The sequence below is a fragment of the Cetorhinus maximus genome, chromosome 6 (assembly GCF_964194155.1).
Source record: "Cetorhinus maximus chromosome 6, sCetMax3.hap1.1, whole genome shotgun sequence".
Classification (NCBI taxonomy): Eukaryota; Metazoa; Chordata; class Chondrichthyes; order Lamniformes; family Cetorhinidae; genus Cetorhinus; species Cetorhinus maximus.
In genome coordinates, this window is record NC_135884.1 from 126,877,043 (window position 1) to 126,897,663 (window position 20,621).

Below are 20,621 nucleotides of genomic sequence, written 5' to 3' on the forward strand. Positions count from 1 at the left end.
AGGCGTTTGATAAGGTACCGTACATAAGATAAGAGCCCATGGTATTGGGGGTAGTATATTAACATGGATAGAGGATTGGCTAACTAATAGAAGACAGATAAAAGCAAAAAACTGCGGATGCTGGAAATCGAAAACAAAAACAAAAATACCTGGACAAACTCAGCAGGTCCGGCAGCATCTGTGGAGAGGAGCACAGTTAACGTTTTGAGTCTGCGTGACTCTTCAACAGAACTAAGGAAAAATAGAAAAGGGGTGAAATATAAGCTGGTTTAAGGCGGGGTTGGGACAAGAAGAGCTGGATAGAGGGCCAGTGATAGGTGGAGATAACCAAAAGATGTCATAGACAAAAGGACAAAGAGGTGTTGAAGGTAGTGATATTATCTAAAGGAATGTGCTAATTAAGGGCAGAAAGCAGGACAAGCAAGGTACAGATAGCCCGGGTGGGGTGGGGTGAAGGAATCGAGAAAGGCTAAAAGGTAGAGATAAAACAATGGATGGAAGTACATTTAAAAATAATGGAAATAGGTGGGAAAAGAAAAGCCTATATAAATTATTGGGAAAAAAAATGAGGGGGGAAAATCAGAAAGGGGATAGGGATGGAGGAGAGAGTTAATGATCTAAAATTGTTGAACTCAATATTCAGTCCGGAAGGCTGTAAAGTGCCGAGTCGGAAGATGAGGTGCTGTTCCTCCAGTTTGCGTTGAGATTCACTGGAACAATGCAGCAGGCCAAGGACGGACATGTGGGCATGAGAGCAGGGTGGAGTGTTGAAATGGCAAGCGACATGGAGGTCTGGGTCATGCTTGCGGACAGATGTAGAGGAGACCGCATTGGGAGCAGCGAATGCAGTGGACTAAATTGAGGGAAGTGCAAGTGAAATGCTTCTTCACTTGAAAGGAGTGTTTGGGCCCTTGGACGGTGAGGAGGGGGGAAGTAATGGGGTAAGTGTTGCACCTTCTGCGGTTGCATGGGAAGGTGCCGTGGGAGGGGGTTGAGGTGTAGGGGGTGATGGAGGAGTGGACCAGGGTGTCCCGGAGGGAACAATCCCTGCGGAACACCGTCGGGCTGGTGAAGGGAAGATGTGATTGGTGGTGGCATCATGCTGGAGTTGGCGGAAATGGCGGAGGATGATCCTTTGAATGCGGAGGCTGGTGGGGTGATAAGTGAGGACAAGGGGGACCCTATCATGTGTCTGGGAGGGAGAAGAAGGCGTGAGGGCAGATGCGCGGGATATGGGCCGGACACGGTTGAGGGCCCTGTCAACCACCGTGGGTGGAAAACCTCGGTTAAGGAAGAAGGAGGACATGTCAGAGGAACTGTTTTTGAAAGTGGCATCATCAGAACAGATGTGATGGAGGTGAAGGAACTGAGAGAATGGGATGGAGTCCTTACAGGAAGCGGGGTGTGAGGAGCTGTAGTCGAGGTAGCTGTGGGAGTCGGTAGGCTTGTATTGGATATTGGTGGACAGTCTATCACCAGAAATTGAGACAGTGAGGTCAAGGAAGGGAAGTGTCAGAGATAGACCATGTGAAAATTGAGGGGTGGAAATTGGAAGCAAAATTAATAAAATTTTCCAGGTCCAGACGAGAGCATGAAGCAGCACCGAAGTAATCATCGATGTACCGAAGAAAGAGTTGTGAGAGGGGGCCGGAGTAGGACTGGAACAAGGAATGTTCCACATATCCCATAAAGAGACAGGCATAGCTGGGGCCCATGCGGGTACCCATAGCCACACCTTTTATTTAGAGGAAGTGAGAGGAGTTTAAGGAGAAATTGTTTAGCGTGAGAACAAGTTCAGCCAGACAGAGGAAAGTAGTGGTGGATGGGGATTGTTCGGGCCTCTGTTCGAGGAAGAAGCGGAGAGCCATCAGACCATCCCGGTGGGGGATGGAGGTGTAGAGGGATTGGACGTCCATGGTGAAGAGGAGGCGGTTGGGGCCGTGGAACTGGAAATTGTTGATATGGTGTAGGGTGTCAGAGGAATCACGGATGTATGTGGGAAGGGACTGGACAAGGGGAGAGAGAATGGAGTCAAAATAGCGAGAAATTAGTTCCATGGGGCAGGAACAGGCTGACACGATCGGTCTGCCGGGACAGTCCTGTTTGTGGATTTTGGGTAGGAGTTAGAAGCGGGCCGTCCGAGGTTGGGCGACTATTAGGCTGGAAGCTGTGGAAGGAAGGTCTCCAGAGGAGATGAGGTCAGTAACAGTCCTGGAAACAATGGCTTGATGTTCAGTAGTGGGGTCATGATCCAGGGAGATATAGGAGGAAGTGTCTGCGAGTTGACGCTCAGCCTCTGCGAGGTAGAGGTCAGTGCGCCAGACAACAACAGCACCACCCTTGTCAGCGGGTTTGATGACAATGTCATGGTTGGACCTGAGAGAACGGATTGCAGCAAGTTCAGAAAGAGACAGGTTAGAATGGGTGAGAGGAGCAGAGAAATTGAGACGACTAATGTCACACCGACCGTTCTCAATGAAAAGATCAAGAGAAGGTAAGAATCCAGACTGCATTCGTTGCTCCCAATGTGGTTTCCTCTACATTGGAGAGACCAAATGCAGACTGGGTGACTGCTTTGCAGAACACCTTCGGTCTGTCCGCAAGCATTACCCAGACCTCCCTGTCGCTTGCCATTTCAACACTCCACCCTGCTCTCATGCCCACATGTCCGTCCTTGGCTTGCTGCATTGTTCCAGTGAAGCTCAACGCAAACTGGAGGAACAGCACCTCATCTTCCAACTCGGCACTTTACAGCCTTCCGGACTGAATATTGAGTTCAACAATTTTAGATCATGAACTCTCTCCTCCATCCCCACCCCCTTTCTGATTTTTTCCCCCTCCTTTTTGTTTTTTCCAATAATTTATATAGGTTTTTCTTTTCCCACCTACTTCCATTATTTTTAAATGTATTTCCATCCATTGTTTTATCTCTACCTTTTAGCCTTTTTCGATTCCTTCACCCCACCCCACCCGCACCAGGGCTATCTGTACCTTGCTTGTCCTGCTTTCTACCCTTAATTAGCACATTCCCTTAGATAATATCACCACCTTCAACACCTCTTTGTCCTTGTGACATCTTTTGGTTATCTCCACCTATCACTGGCCCTCTATCCAGCTCTTCTTGTCCCAACCCCCCCCCCCCCCCCCACCCTTAAACCAGCTTATATTTCACCCCTTTTCTATTTTTCCTTAGTTCTGTTGAAGAGTCATGCGGACTCGAAACGTTAACTGTGCTCCTCTCCACAGATGCTGCCGGACCTGCTGAGTTTTTCCAGGTTTTTTTTTTGTAATAGAAGACAGAGTTGGGATAAGGGGGGCATTTTCAGGATGGCAATCTGTAACTAGTGAAGTGCCACAGGGATCAGTGCTGGAGCCACAATTATTTACAATATATATTAATGATTTGGATGAGGGAAGTGAATGTACTATCGTCAAGTTTGCGGATGACACAAAAATAGTTGGGAAAGTAAGTGGTGAGGATGACACAAAGAGCCTGCAGAGGGATATAGACAGGTTAAGTGAGTGGGTAAAAACTTGACAGATGGAATATAATGTGGGAAAATGTGAGATTATGCACTTTGGCTGGAAGAATAGAGCAGCTGAATACTATTTAAACGGAGAAAAACTACAGAAGGCTGCAGCACAGAGGGATTTGGGAGTCCTTGTGCATGAAAGCTAACATACAAGTTCTACAGGTAATAGGGAAGACAAATGAAATGTTGACCTTTATTTCAAAAGGAATGGAGTATAAAAATAGAATACCTAGAATACTGTGAACAATTTTAATCCCCTTATCTAAGGAAAGATATACTGGCATTGGAGGCAGTCCAGAGAAGGTTCACTTGGTTGATCCTGGGTATGGAGGGATTTTCTTATGAGAAATTGAGAAGGTTGGGCCTGTGCTCATTGGAGTTTAGAAGAATGAGAGACGACCTTACTGAAACATCTAAGATTCTTAGGGGGCTTGACAGGGTAGATGCTGAAATGTTGTTTCCCTTTGTGGGAGAGTCTAGGACCAGAGGGCATAATCTCAGAGTGAGGGGATGCCCATTTAAAACAGAGATGAGGAGGAATTTCTTCTCTGAGGGTAGTGAATCTGTGGAATTCTTTACTGCAGATGGCTGTAGAGGCAGGGTCATTATGTATAATCAATTACAGATTTTTAATCAATAAGGGAATCCAGGGTTATGGGGACAAGGCAGGAAAGTGGAGTTGAGGATTAACAGATCAGCCATGATCTCATTGAATGGTGAAGCAGATCCGATGGTCCGAATGGCCTACTTCTGCTCCTACATCTTATGTCCCTACCTCCGTGGTCTGGGTCTATCCTCCTGAACCTCAGGTTCTTACTGTGGCTCCCCTGCATGCTGGACCTCCAGGTGGGGCCTCCTTCTAAAGCTTAGCATCACCTCTTCCTTCTCCATTGTATCAGAACCCTCAAAGGCAGCATTGAGCCCTGGATCCATAATTGTTTTATCCTTCTCTCTGAAATGAAAGATTGAATAGATTAATGAATAATGGGTGAAGATAATGAAGCTCATATTCTTGAACCAATAACAACCGTAATAATCTATAGTGGTTTCTGCCTTACAAGCCTTGTCGTTGATGCAGCCTTGTATCTGAGGTGCTAACAGGCACATCAGGTGACCAAGATCCATCCCTGAGATTTAACATCTGAGTCCTACAGTGGTTGGAGAAGGTTTGAATGACATGCGCGACCTGACCTAGCTCAATGTCCCAATCTCAGATCTGGCATACTAATTAACAAAAGGTTGCTCATGATTAATGACTTGATGCCCTTTGACTCATTACAAATGTCAATTCTGGGAAGCATGTGACAGCCCTTCATTGATGTGATGCCATATATGCAACACCTGTGTCTCCTTAACGGTTGCCTACATTCCAAAACTTCACATTCCTATGTGTTGATATTGAAATGCAGCGACTGTGATGCCAAGCCAGAGACTCCTACATTTCCTTATTACAATGCTGCAAAAGGCATGGGTTCCAACGGCTAGCTTCTCAAGGAGGCCTTCCTCCTTTTCTCTCAGCTCGGATTTTGTGGTTTAATTTTGTGGAACCAACAAGTTAGAGGGCCCCTTTGTCTAGCAGTGCTCTCTTCCCACACTGCCCCAGACCCCTCCTGATCAGATTTGCATCTACTTTTGATTTATTATTGCGCCATTACTTCAGTAGTACAAGATGGTGGTTCTGTGTTATTACTAGGAGGCCAGCTTTGACACTCCCTCTCTCACTGTCCACATCCCAGAAATTAACCTCAAACCTCCCCTATGTGAAGGTAGAGCTCCGTCCTGTTATTCTCCAGCATCCCCCAGTAATGCTGGATCCTGTTGTTGTTGTGGTCGACATTCCTACTTTCCCCCCTGAGCCTATCTTTGCTGATGTGCCCATGCCCCATGTGGACCTCCACCCTCCCCATCTAGAGGCTGTGTGCACTGTCACAAACAGAGGCGGACCCCCCCAGGAAAGCTTCACATGCACCCTCCCCGCATTGTTTTTCCCAAATACAGGCTGCAGACACCTCCCATAACCATTACTGTCCCATCTGCAACCCAGTACAGAAACAGACAAGCCCATGGACAGTGACTGCGAAAACACCCTGCACACCAAGCTATGCATTATTCCAGTTGAGCACAAATCCCTTGCCCCTCCATGGAGCAGGAGTACCGCGTGCCCGTCATGAATTGCCCTGTAGCATGGCCCACTGCACCCCATGACTGTCTCAACTCTCTTACTCTTGACTGTGAGGTCCACAGAGCTCCAGCTCTATCTCTGCTTCCTGACTGAGCCCAAGGAGTGTCTCTACTCTGACTCTGACCTGCTAAGCCCCAGACCAAGGACTTTGACTTTCAATGAGTTCCCCATTGCCCTCATGACTGAAGACTACTTTGTCTCCCTTCCCTCTCCATCATGAGTCTCCGTGTGACCCATCCCTCTTGTGCCACATTAACACAACCCCCCTTTCCTATTCTAGAGTCTGCGTGCAGCCCCTCCTATTCACTCATATGGTATCCCATTCATCCCCTTGTTTGTCAGTTTCTCTTGTCAGGCTCCAGCTTCCCACCCCTCAGTCTCCCCTCTGCCTTCCATCGTTCCCCAACCCTTGTAAAGCTTTCCTGCCCCTTTGCCCCAACCGCATGTGCTTGTTATCCTTCTCCCACCTCCAGTCAAAATGCTGGCCTCAGAATGTTCAGCCCTGTCTGAGTACCACTGCACAGTTGTGCCCTTCAGAACAATGGTGGCCCCCCACCTGGAGCAGACCAACCCTACACCCCACCACATCTCCAGTTGCAATACTGACCTCTGTTTAAATGTTGAGACCTGCCTAAGTACTGTTGCACAGTGGTGTCCTTCTGACTACGGAGGCACCCGCTGGGAGTAGACCAACCCTACACCCCCAGCAGTGTCATTGGCATCACATCAAGACTGGCACAGTGCCATGGCAGGTAAGATATGTATGTTGCACCACCTCGAAGTTGCGAGTAAAGGGAGGTTCAACTGGTTGCATGCCGCTCTTCATCAAACTAGATTCAGACTGGTGTGATTTCCTGCCGGTATGATGCAAGATTAGAAGGTGGCACATGATTCTGGCGAGCAGCTAATTTAATGAGCATTCATGAGATGGTAATTAAATGCATTAATACCACTACTCAGTGGGATACCCAACCCACCATCAGGAGGATGGTGAACTATTTTTATGCTGGCAGGATTCCAATTTTTCCTTTTTATTTTTGGCTCCTGCTAGATTCTCCGCTCCTACCCACCACAAAACCTGCCGCGGGCAGGATGAAAATTCTGCCCTGAGAGTGGAATGTTTATGGTTAATGATGCAGATAATGTTGAATCCAATGCACAAGCGTACATGCCCAGTGCACACTTGACTTTAGCGATAATGATTTCAGCATATAGCAAGTGAAACACCTCAAAGAAGGTTCTGGGTGGGGAGAAACTTTAGTGAGCATTTATTATTTTAGCCATTTTTTTTCTAAAAATGACGATTTAACACACCTTTGAGTAACTTGTTGGCTCACAAATGACATCTCAAATATCAGGATAATTAAAATGACTGTTCCCACACAATTTCTCTCATGCAAATGTTGCAAAAATAGTGTAAAGGGGAAAGATAAGTTGATATTTGAGGCATTGGGTCTAGAAGCATAAAATGCTGAGCTGACTGCCATCCTAATAGTGCTTTTTTTCATTACTACTTGCTAAATTTGTATAAGTTTGCTGGAGAGAACTATATTTACTTTGTGTGAGAGTGGCTAAAATACCCAAAAAATGAAGGGATTGAGCAAGGACAAAGCCATAAATACAATCTACTGTATTAATTATAAGTCAATTTGAGTTTTTCCTCAGAAATGAAAGGTCGAGAATAAAGCACATTTGTGCTCTTGGGATTAAACAGTTTTCTTTTCATTCTTTTAAGTGGAACCTGGTTTGTAAGAACGCTTGGAAAGTTCCACTTGAGCAAGTGAGCTACAAGATTGGTTGGACTGTTGGATATTTGATCTTAGGATCTGTTGCTGATAGGTAAGTTTTTTTTTTCTTATTGTGATTCACATTGTTGGTGTCTCGGGCTTTCTGCGATTTGTTTTGGTGTTTGGTATCCTGCTAAAACTGCTGTTGGTGTAAATTTCAAGAATCTGCCTGTCTTGTTGCTATATTTATAACCTTTACAAAACTAGGTACATAAGTTTTACATTCCTAGTAGTGGCAGCTTACTATTTTGAACAACATGATACAGGTGTAACGACTTGCACAATCTTACCCAGTGCACATTTGGTTAGCTTTGGTATGATTGCGGGTTCTTGTTTGGCAAAAGGCTTGCAATAGCTAGTTCACCTACCTGCTTTTACTGTTATGCTCACCTGCACAGCCTAATAAATTCAGGGTTTGAAAATAGCTTCACTAGTATGCCAGTGAAGAACTGCTTGAAAATCCTTCTCAGTAAAGACAAGTAGATTTGAATAATGGGAACTTTTGGACCTTTTGAATAGAAACTGTTATTAAAATAATTTATGGCAAAGAAGGAGGCCATTCGGCCCATCAAATCCATGCCAACTCCCTGCAAAGCAATCCAGTCAGTCTCACCTCTCCACTCGGTTCCTGTAGTCCTATAAGTTTGTATCCTTCAAGTGCCTGTCCAGTTTCTTTTTGAAATCATTGTTTCTGCATCCACCACCCTTGTGGGCAGCGAATTCCAGGTCATTACCACTTGCTGCATTTTTTTAAAAAAAGTTTTTTCTTACATTTTCCCTGCATCACCTCTCCAGAATCTTAAATCAGCGTCCCCTAGTCCTTGTATGATCACCTAATGGGAAGAGTTTTTCCTTGCCTACCTCATCTAAGCCTGTCATAATCTTGCACACCTCTATCAAATTTCCCATCGACTTCCTTTGCTCCAGGCAGAACAAGCTCAGCCTTTCCAACTTAAGCTTGCAAGTAAAACTTATCACCACTTCCACTATCTCCTCTTCACCCCCTCAAGGACCTTCAGATGTTTTCTAAATTGTGGTGACTAAAACTGGACACAGTATTCTAGTTGGGCCTGACTAAAACTTTCATCATAACTTCCCTGCTTTTGTACTCAACATTTCTATTTATGAAGCCCAAGATCCTGTATGCTTTGCTAATCGCTCTCTCAATAAGTTTTGCCACCTTCAAAGATTGATGCACATGCACCCCTAGGTCCCTATGTTCCTGCACACTTTTGGAATTGTGTCATTAAGTTGCCTCTCCCCATCCCTGCCAAAGTGAATCACCTCACACTTCTCTGCATTAACTTCTATCTGCTGCTTGTCTGCCCATTTTATGTTCTGTTGCAGGCAATTTGTATCATCCTCACTGTTGCCATCCCTCTAAGTTTGGCATCATTGGCAAATTTTGAAATTTCACTCCATATTCCAACATTTGAGTCAATTTCTATATAGCAAAAAAAGCAGCGCTCCTAGCACTGACCCTAAGGGCACACCTTCTAGTCGGGCAAAACAACCAGCTACCACAAGTCGCTGCTTTCACAGAATCACACAATCACCGAATCACAGTGCGGAAGAGGCCCTTCGGCTCATCGAGTCTGCACTGACACGTGAGAAACGTCAGACCTTAAGCTAATTTTTAAAAAATCCAATTGCACATTGGCCCCCTTATTCCATAAGCCTCAGTTTTATTATCCAGCCTTTTTTGTGGTGCCTTGTCAAAAGCCTTCTTAAAATCCATATAGACAATACCCACCACATTCCCTTCATCAACTTTGTCTGTTGCTTCATCAAAAAATTCAATTATATCAGTCAAACATGACCTGCATTTTCCAAATCCATGCTGGCTCTCCTTAAGTAACTTGAACCACTGCAAGTACCTGTTTGTTTTTATCCCTGATTTAAGGATTCCAAAATTTTGCCCACCACTGATGTTAGACTAGCTGACTTGAGTTGCTGGGGCTGCTCTTGCACCCATTCTTGGATAAGGATGTTACATTTGCCAATCTCCAATTCTCTGGAACTTCTCCCAAATCTAGGGAAGCTTGTAAAATTAAGACAAGCCCTTCCACTATCTCCACCTCCACTTCTTTTAGCAAACTCGGTTGCAAACCATCTGGACCAGGTGACTTATCTACCTGAAGCATATTGTTTCCAGCGTTTCCAGTACCACCTCCCTCAATTTTCACACTATCCATTGCCTCCACTATCTCCATTACTTGCCACTTTAATGTGAATATTTGAAACCGTTCCCCAACCCCTCACTCCGATAGCTTGGGCAGAAAGCAACCCCAAACATCAGTAATCTAACAGGAATAAATCAAAGATCAGCACAGGATAGATCTGCACCAAGGCAGGTATAGCAGAATTAGATACAGAGCAAAGCTCCCTCTAGACTGTCCCATCAAACACTCCCATCAAACACTCCCAGGACAGGTGCAGCACATTAGATACAGAGTAAACATCACATTACTGAAGTTCAGATCCTACGATGGGTGGTGTTTCCATTCTCCTGGATAAGTTTCAAGGGAAAACACATCAAGCACTAGGCTGGGACAGTCCATCGCCAGTAAGTGTGGAGAAGATATATATATATATCTACCAATATATGGTCAGATTCCTCTTCCTTAATAAACACAGATACAAAGAACTTCTCCATTTTTAAGTTACAAATATATTTTGAGCTAGAAATTTACTCAAGTGACCATCCAAATGGAAGTGGGAAAACTGATTTCCTGAATAGCTCAGGCCCTGTCCGAAACAGAAGAATTGAATTGAAAACTCTTGTCAATTTTCAAATTTCATTTCTACTATAGTTGTAATGCTGAAGCAGACTTTACAAAATGAGACCAAATTATTGATCATTTTTTTTCTTCACCTATAGACTGGGCCGTCGAAATACATTCATTCTCTCGCTAGTTGTAACAATTATCCAGCATATTGGAATATCAGTCTCTGTGGATTTCCTCATGTTTGTTGTATTCCATATGTTTAGTGGGGTAGCATTTGCTGGACTCTTCTTGTCTTTGTACATTGCAAGTAAGTATATAATCAGCTTAGAATTTGACCACATGACAAAGCAGTGTTTTCAAATTTGTGCTTGCCTCTCAAAATTGCAGGTTTTACTCCTTTCTTAGTTTCTTGTGGCTATTTTTTTGTTTTTTTGGAGGTACAAAGTCAACGTTTATATAATTTTCCAGTACTGACCTTTAAGATATGACTTTTGTCCACCTCCCCTTCAATTACAAAGTGTATCTAAATACTACACCTTTGAGCTCTTCAGTTCTAAGAAGTCACTTTGTGCATCCTAAAATTAAATTTCCCCCAAATCTAAACTAAACTATAACAAACTTTTTGCACTACAAAATTATTCTTTTTCATCTCCCATCAAGGTCAGAAGTCATTTTTTTATATTACTGCAGCAAATTTAGTTGGTAGTATGTAAAGCTTGCTAAATTGGATTAAATTGCTATGTCTCTATGGACTGAATAACTTGCAGCTGTTAAGACTTAATATGGAATGAGAAAATGTTGGAGTTAGCTGTAAAAGCTGATGCATAATTTCAGTTGGTTTTTATTTTCTGAGCTGTTCACTAGGCAGTTTTATGGACTGATAGAAAGCTAAAATTATAACCCAGTGAAAACATGGGATGCAAATGCACTGCATGAGAATAAGAAATGCTTTTCAATCAGCTTAGTAAAATGAATTGGAAATGTAGAAAATTTGACTTTTTGTGAATGTCATCAAGTTATGGAAAAGAAATTGGGCAGGGTGAGGGACTTGAAATCCATCAAGTAAATTGGTGGCGTGTTGGTGCATCAATTTCGTTTCATTTGTAAAATCTAATTCAAAGGAATATCTTTTATTTCTGAAGGTAAGTGGGATTTCTTAAAGCTGTCTCAATTGGGAAAACAAACATATCCACTCAAATTGGGCTGTTTTCATTTGAATGGAGGAGGTTACAGGTTGATTTGATGGCATTTAAAACTATGAAGGGATGGAATTGTATGGACAGAAACAAAGCTTCTAAGGGTTGACAGGTTCAGAATTGAAGAAACATAGGGGAGAATTTTCCTGTTGGCGAGCGGGGGCGGGGCCAGTGTCGGCTGCGTGCCCGCTGAACTGTCAAAGGCCTATTAAGGCCATTAATGAAGTGATTAAAGCTGTTAAGAATGCTGCCTGTCCAACCTTAAGGTTGGCAGGCAGGCGACGAGCCCAGGCTGCCTCCGCATTTTTCATGAAACCTCATCCACGGGCCGGATGAGGTTTCACGAAGGGTTTATTAATTACATAAAATTTTTTGAAAAGGTTAATGGACATGTCCCAGCTCATGTGCTAGTTTCACATGAGGGGAAGTGTCCTTAATTTTTTTTTACCTTTTATTACATTTTTCGAAACTTAAACTAATCTCCCTGAGCTGCCTTCTTTCGCGCGCATGCACAAAAGAATGCAGGCCCTGACTCAGGGAATCCCCCCCTGCTCGCTCAGGGAGTGCATAGCACTTCCGGGTGTGCGTCACGCTAGGTGGGCCTTAATTGGCCTGCCCACGTAAAATGGTGGCGCGCCCCCAATTGGGGGTGCCGATCAAGTTTGCGCTCGCTCCCACCTGCCCCCGCACAACCCCTCTCTCTCTTTTCCCCCCTCCCTCAGTGGGCTAAAAATTACGCTGGCAACCAATTTAAGATTTTCAGTCGGGCTCACAATGTGGCGCATTTGTGTGTACTGGAAACTACATCTATTAATACACAGGGCCCTGTTCTTTACAGGCAGAGCAAACATGTACACACATTGCGCCTGTTTCAACAGAACAAAATAAGTGACAGCTATTCATTGACTCATTTCTCAGGGCAATGCCTTGTCCAATCAGGGTCAAGCTGCCTGGTTTAAATTTCAAACAATGCTTGGCAGTTAACTGTCAGTCACCATCACTGGTGCATTCTCCATGGCAATGTCTCTACAAATCATAGTCCACTTGCCAACCAATCAGAACTTTCTTCTAATACAGTATAAATTGTTGTTTTCCCCTTATATTGGTATTCTTGTAAAGTGTCCTGATGAGTACAAGACGAAAAGTTTCATGTCTTTTTTCAGCAATGCTAAGATTCAACTATAATAATTTTATATTTAGAGATCATGGCTGGTCTCCCTGTATATTCTACCCAGTGTAAACTTCAGGTCATCCAAAACTCTGCTGCCTGTGCTTTAACTTGCAGCAGGTGCCGTTCACTTATCACCCCTGTGCTCACTGATCTATGTTGACCCCTGGGCCGTGGGTGGGCTTGCGCTGACCCGAACAGACATGTAGCACGAGATAACTTCAGACAAGCATCCCGGCATCATCCCGCATTCGCGCAATATTTTGCTCGGAGGGCATGCGCGGCAGTCAGAAGTGCGCCTGCCAACAATTAAGTGGGCAATTAAGCTCATTAACGATGCAATCGACAGTGATTTTATGTGGCTCGTCCACATTTATGGTTGGCGGACGGGCTATTTTCCCAAGCAGCATTCCCATTTTTGCTCGAGCCTTGACCCAGGGCAGGATGAAATCTCCGTGCAGAAATAAAATAAAAAGAGACATCTGAGTACTTGTTTTTTAGGTATGCTTTCAGGTGCTTGATTGTGCTGCATGGACATATTTTGCAGCATTTTTGTCATGTCCTTTAGTCTGTGGAGGTCTGCAGCTCCCTGGGGCAGCTGTCTGTCTTCAGGGAGCACTCTCCAAAGCGCTCACCTGCACCCTCAGTTGCGTCTGCGCCGCCCTCTTCCCGCCCCCACCCTGGCAGCACTGAGCATTTCAGCGCGTGTTTCACACTGGTTGGCCATTAATTGGCCAGCCAGCATGAAATCACGGCCAGTGGCCCATTTCCAATCCGCTCCTGGGCCCGCCAATCACGTTCACCCGATGACCAAAAAATTCAGGCCCTGGTTGAGCAATGTCATGATTTTAATATTCTCACCCTTGTTTTCAAATCCCTCCATAGCCTCGTCCTTCCCTTTTTCTCTAATCTCCTCAAGTTTCTCAATCTTCAACATAACCTGTCATTCTTGAGATCCACGATTTTTAATCATTGCTCCATTGGTGGCTAAGTCTTCAGTTGCCTAGGCCCGGAGCTCTAGAATATCCTCCCTATACCTCTCCACCTCTCTCCCTCGCTTTCCTCCTTTTATGACACTCCTTAAAACATACTTTGACTCGGCTTTTGCTCATCTGATCTCTTTGTGTGGCTCAGTGTCATGTTTTGTTCTACAATCCTCCTTTGAAATGCCTTGTGACATTCTATTACGTTAAAGGTGCTTTATGAATACGTGTTATTTCTGCTAATTTTTTTAAGGTTGTATTAAGAGTGGTGAATTAGTTGCATATTTGAATGTAGTGCAAAATGTTGTAGTGCCAGCATATGCCTGGCGTTTTGCCGCATTTGATTCCTATTCTATCCCTTGCTGTCATTTTTGAACTTCGCTACTTGCCTTCTTACAGATCTTCTCGTTCCTCTACTAAATAGTTTGTCAAAGGTGGCCTAGAGTTTTTTGTTGTTTCTTTACTCCCTTGACTTGATTTGAAGATAAGTTTGTATGCTCTTGGTCAAAATCATCTGTTTAGTGTCACTGGTCCTGTCACTAGTCTATCTGCCTGCACAATGCGTGTTCTTTTATCACTAGTAAGGCTTTGTGGCATTTGCACCCTTTAATATCAAGATATTGCTGATTTAAAACCATATGAGCATGATGTTGGGAAACCAGGGTTCTTTTATGACCTTTACTGAGTTTCTTTTTAAAAAGATATGTGGACTTTATCAAGCTTCCAACTTTTCAAGACACTGGATTTTTTTTTTGAAGTGCAGTGACGTATGTAGGCAAATACATAAACCAATATTTGTTCACTGTTCCCATTAACAGCAAAGAGGTGACTGGCAAGATAATCTTTTTTATATTAAAAAAATCCTCAATCCCTCTGTTTGCAAGCTTAGTGGTTATGGTACTGGATTAGCAGCAACCCATAGGTTGTAAGTTCAAAGCCCACCACGGTTGCTGAACTTTTATTTAAAAAACCCTCACCAATGTGCCTCCCTACCTAGCCTGGAATCTATGCAATCCCAGTCCCACATTATAGGCTTAGCTCTTAGTCCTTTCAGGGCAAATGCTGGTTTACCAGTATCACAACATCTCAAATATAAAAAGTGCTGTTCTTTCTACAACCTCCCTTTCCTTAAATGTGTTTTCAGCTCTTTCCAGTTCCATGCTTTTCTCTGCCACCATTATTTAGGCCACACCTACAACACACATGACCTAACCAAAGTGACAAAAGGACTGTCAACCTCTCATCAGTTCTTCTCAACCTCTGCAACATTCAATACACAACATTGCCTTTATTCTCAAGCCTTTTTACTGCCTAGCTGTGCACTTAACAGTAAATTGTGCATTTCTAGCAATGGCTCTTTCCATTACAGTGTCACCCCTTGAGTTCCCCAACGATCCATCTGGCCCCCCTTATCTTTCTCATTTACATGCAATCCCTTAGTTACACATTCTATATTCATGGGATCTGCTTCCACATGCAGGCAGATGGCAATACATTCTTCTTTAAAACCTCTAGGCCCTTCTCCTGCATCTCTGCTGTTTGACTGTATATTATTGTTTTGGATGAGCCTAAAGTCATTACCTTTGACCTATACCACAAGCTCTTTCTTTCTTTGACTGATTCCACTCTTTTTCCATGCTACTGTCTTTGACTGAACCACTTACATTTTCAACCTGAGCATCCTGTTTTACCCATTACAAAAGACACCTGCTTTCACCTTTGTAACATTGCTCTGCCTCTGTCCCTACCTCACCCCATATGCCATTGAAATCCTTCATATATGCATTCCTAACCCTTTAGAGCAATTGCTTTAGCTTTCTCCTTGCCAACTTGCCATCTTCCACTATTTAAACTAATCCAAAACTCAGCTTCTTGTAGCCTATCCCTTACCACGTACCACTCACAATCCTTTCTTCACTGCCCTGTATTGGATTCCAGTCCACAAAAATCTAATTTAGAATTTTTGGTTTTTTTTAAAAAATCCATCCATCACCAAACTCATCTTTATATCTCTAATCTTCTGCAGCCATACGGCATCCTGCCCCTACCAAAATAAACTCCATTAACTTCAGTCTTTTGTACATCCACTTTTTCTGGCCTACATTTAGTGAACATCTCTTTCAGTTCCATTCTTGGGAATTGCTTTGCAAGATTCTGCAGGGCACGTGTTTCTCATACTGGAAGCACAAAATGATTAGAATTTTTCGATTTCCAATGTTAACTTTTTTTCTGTCTAGGATTGGAGATGTGTGACCCACCACACCGACTGATGATCACAATGATTGCCGGATCCTTTACAGTGGCTGGGAAGATGTTGCTGCCAGGATTAGCTGAATTATGCAAGGACTGGAGAATTTTGCAGGGTGTTGTCACTGCCCCTTTCATATTACTACTCATTTATTGGTGGTGAGTTCTTTAACAGTAAGTTCATCATCTGACTCAGTTAGAAAACAGTATAAACCGCCAAATGCAAACTCTCTTCTTTTGCAGATTCTAAAATTGTAGACATGTCAAATAATCTTCCTTTTATAGTATTCTTGTATATTACAGGCATGGATGGAGTAGGCAGCTTTTAAATGTACAAAAAATATTTTTTTGTTTTAGAAACATGAAGAGAGTGATTTGTTTTTCAAAAGGCATTTTTTCATATTCAGATAATTCATTCTAACTTCTGAATTTCTCTTGTGGTTATGTTTAAAAAGTTCCAATAGGATTGCTAATGTTGTCAACTATATTGCTTTGCTTTCATGTAGTTAAACATTCAACAACAGCTTTCCTTAATGTAATGCCTTTACTGTAAAAGAAAACATCTAGGCCAGAATTTTCGGCTCGGGGTTGGGGCCCACTCGCCAAGGCGTAAAATGACACGCGGTGACATCGGGTAGGTATCCCGACGTCACCACGTGTCGTTTAGATTTTCAGTTGGGCTGGCGCGCAGCCGACTCGGCTGTGCGCCCGCCAAACTGTCAAAGGCCTATTAAGGCCATTTAAATATCAATTAGAGTAATAAACTGAGCTGCCCGTCCAAGCTTAAGGTTGGCGGGCAGGCGAAGAGCCCAGGCGGCCTTTGCATTTTTCATGGAACCTCATCCACGGGCGGGATGAGGTTTCATGAAGGGTTTATATATTAAATAAATTTTTTTCATTCATGTTCCTTGACATGTCCCAGCTCATGTGACACTGTCACATGAGGGGACATGTCTTAAAATATTTTCTTTTCTTTATTTAAATTTTTAAAACTTAAACTAATCTTCCTGAGGCACCTCTGTGCCTCAGGGAGATTTCTGCTCTCTTTTGAGCGCAGCGTCGGGGGGGCCCTGACTCAGGGAACCCCCCTGCCCGCACAGGGAGTACACAGTGGTTCCAGGCGCACGTCACGCTGGGCAGGCCTTAATTGGCTCTTCCACGTAAAATGGTGCCGCGGACCCGACCGGGGGATGCTTTGTTCTGCCATCATTGAGGATTGGAATGTTCTTTAAACCACCTCCTCCCCATTATTTGTTTAATTACCCACCACCATTCGCAGCTGGTGATGGCAGGTCTTCAGGGCTTTGATCTGATCCATTGCTTGTGGAATCATGTAGCCCATCTATGCAATGCTGCTTCTGATGTTTAGCATGTATATGCTCCCTTGTTTTAGCTTCACTTGATTGGCTGTTCATTTGTTTAGGTCCACCTAGTGCTACTCCAGGCATGCTTTTCTACACACTAATTTTGGGCTGATCCTCCAGCTTAATGGTATTAACAGAGTGAGAAATGAGCCAGGTCATGAAGTTACAGGTTGTGGTGGAATATAATTCTGCTGGTGGCCCACAATGCATCATGGATACCTACTGGAGTGTGTAATTTTCTAAACTGCACACTGTATGAGCACAACTGTGCAGAAGTGCCAAACTGTTAAAAGATAATTGGCCTTCTGCTTTTTGATGTAAGAGAGTATGCTGTTGAACATCAGTTGAAAATAAATATCATGAAACTATGGGTGGTGGCAATTAATAGCAGTCATTTGATGTTCAATAATGATGGCAACATGTCTTTGCTGTTAGTGAGCTACTAGCACCAAAGATCTAAGATTATGACCAGATGCCATTTTATGATTCTCTTGCATGCACACACCGTAACATGAGAAGGGAGACGGGTCTGAGTTGTCTTTGCACAGGAATCCTGGTTTTTGCAGGTAAAGGAAATGAGTTTGTTCCCAAGAACCCGGATCTGTTACTAGATAAGAGAGATGGGTGCGTAGGACTTTGTGCCCGGGACCCTGGCCTTGCTGAAAAAAGGAGACACACTATTTAAGCTTTTCATCTTGAGCTCATCAGGACAGCTCGCAAGTTAAACCAACAGTAAAGGGAACAACAATTTATACTGCTTGAGAAGAGAGTGCTGATTAGGCAAGTGGGCTCTGGTAAGAGGCATTGCCATGGAGACTGCAGCAGAGAATGGTTAACTTGCAGCTTTTGTTCAAATTCCAACCAGGCAGGACAACTCTGGTCAAGGCATTGCCATGGGGAATGAACCAGGGAATGGTTGTCCCCCAAGCTTTGTTTAGTTAGTAAAGGCGCAATGCGTGGATATGCTCCTTCTGTCTGTAAAGGACAGCATGCACAAGTGAGCCACGCTGTGAGCCCAACTAATGATCTTAAATTGATTTTCAGTGTAATTCTTAGCAGTCAGGATTGGTTAGCATATGTTGGTCCAGACATTGCCATAGGATTGGACAATCAGAGTCTACCTGCCTGGTTTGAATTTGAACCAGTGCTGGGCAGCTAACTATTCTCTGCGACATTCTCCATGGCAATGCTTCTATCAATCAATCTCTTCTCGAGCAGTATAAATTGTTGTTCCCTTTACTGTTAGTTTACCTTGCGAGCTGTCTTGATGAATGCAAGACTAAAAGCTTCAATAGCATGTCTTTTTTTTTTCCAGTAATACTCAAGCTCTGTACTACCAAAACTACTATTTGAACCTTGGCATGTTACAGGTTTTTTTTTCAGGATACATGAGAAGTCTAGAGGAACTGAGTGACAGTGGAGTACATGTCCACAGATCCCTGAAGGTAGCTGGGCAGTTAGATAAGGAGGTCAAGAAAGCATATAGGATAGCTGCCTTTATTAGCTAAGATGCAAAATATAAAAGGTTATCCTGGAACTCTAATTAAGCACTAGGCCTCAGCTGGAGTACTGCATGCAGTTTGATTTGCACTGGAAAGATACAAAGATGATTTAGGGGATGTTGCCTGGACTGAAGAATTTTAGTTATAGGTAGGCTAGGGTTGTTTTCTTTGGAACAGAGCAGGCTGAGGGGAGACCTAATTGGTGTATAAAATTGAGTGGTATAGATAGAGTTAATAGGAAGGCCTTTTTCCCCTTGATTGGGGGGCCCATAACTAGGGGGCATAGGTTTAGGGTGAGAGGTAAGAAATCTTTTCATTCTGAGGGTGCTGGGGATCTGGAACTTACTCACTGTGACGGTGGTAAAGGCAGAAACCCTCATAACATTTAAAAAGTATTTGGAAAAGCACCTGAAATGCTGTAATCTACAAGGCTTTGGACCAGAGCTGGAAAGTGTGATTAGGCTAGATTGTTACTTGTGTGCTAGCACAGACAATGGTCTGAATGGCCTCTTCTGTGCTGTAAATTTCTATGACTCTATGGCAACAGTTATATAATTCAGAATGTTGTGACTGCAGGGACCCAGTTAAGGAAATTTTGCTTGGTCTTGATGACAACTCTAATACCTTTAAAATTGTTGAACTCCATACATTTGCTATTCTCTTAAGGTAATTCCATATGAAATTACCTCTTGGTTTTTAAAAATGTTTAATAGATGCAAGTTTGTAAGCTGGGAGCTTGTAAGCTTAATGGCTAAACCATTAAGACCTGCCACTCTTATTTGAAATTCCAAAATCTTTTAGACCTTGCCAGCTGCGAAATCCTGATGATGTCTGTTGGATTGCTGGGTAGTATGTCCTGCATTATTTTGGGCACTATCTATAATGTTGAAACCTGATTTTTAGAATTTCAAGAAAGTTGAATATGGGATGGGACTTCCCTCAGGATTTCAGTTCCCTGTTCTACTGCCCATTTCCACCTTGAAGAAGCTGCATGGGTGTCAGCACTTGCATCCTATTGGATCAGAGACTGAGCCTTGAAAGGAGTACACATTATGGATATTATTTTGTTTCAATTTGTACATTGATGATCATTTCAGTATGTCACCAAAATTTATGCTGCAAGACCCCTTTTTATAAGAGAGAGGAGCTGAGGGGACACTGAAAGATTTTATGGGTATGGATTCACATGATTTATCCATGTTGCCCTACCCTTCCTCCAACCCACCCTTTCCCAAAGTTGATGGTTAAGACATTTATAAAACAAAAAGTAAAGTTGAAGGCATAGTTCCTGACTTTCCGGTATTGGCCCATCTATGAAATGTGCTAGTGATATCATGTCCTGGAATATAGTTGAAAACATTAGCTAGAATTTTCTACTCATCCAAACAAATAGATGACATGTGACAATTATCTCACTCTGGTGTAAAATGTATGGTTCGTTTGCAATAGGATTAACTTCATTATGCAATTCTTTGACCCATTAAGCAATCATGTTCCAAAATAAGCATTAAATTTTAAAAGAACTCTCTCTCGGTACTACCTAAAAAAAATGTTCTGTAATACTTTAAAGCTTGCTGGAAACCTGTGTATTGAATCTTCACAACTGCTAGACTGAACTGACATTGAGTAGGAATTCACACCTTTCATTGACTTGGGTTCAAAACTTTGACTAGCTGAGAACTTTTTTAGTTGTGTTCTTGCATCAGAATTGGGAGGAATATTTGATTTCATGGTAACTACTGAAGATACATTTAATGGATTGATCATCTGAAGTGCCGTATCTGGCTGGAACTATCAACGTGATAGATCAACAGATTTAAATATACTTATCATAAATAAGTAATATAAATCTCTCCTGTTAGGGCTGTTGTCATTTTGCCAGCCTACTCAATGGCATGAGAGTGCCTGAGGGCAGCTTCATTCTCAACCT

The 20,621-nt window shown here is 43.1% G+C and overlaps 1 protein-coding gene across 1 annotated transcript in view; it reads left to right on the top strand.

Moving 5' to 3' along the window:
* Nucleotides 1-20,621, top strand: part of slc22a31 (solute carrier family 22 member 31) — a 69,805-nt gene that overhangs the window by 19,205 nt on the left and 29,979 nt on the right. The window contains exons 2-4 of the mRNA XM_078544461.1: nucleotides 7,451-7,554; nucleotides 10,384-10,538; nucleotides 15,816-15,984. Of these exons, the coding sequence (XP_078400587.1) occupies nucleotides 7,451-7,554; nucleotides 10,384-10,538; nucleotides 15,816-15,984 (428 nt within the window). The remainder of the gene's footprint in view (nucleotides 1-7,450; nucleotides 7,555-10,383; nucleotides 10,539-15,815; nucleotides 15,985-20,621) is intronic.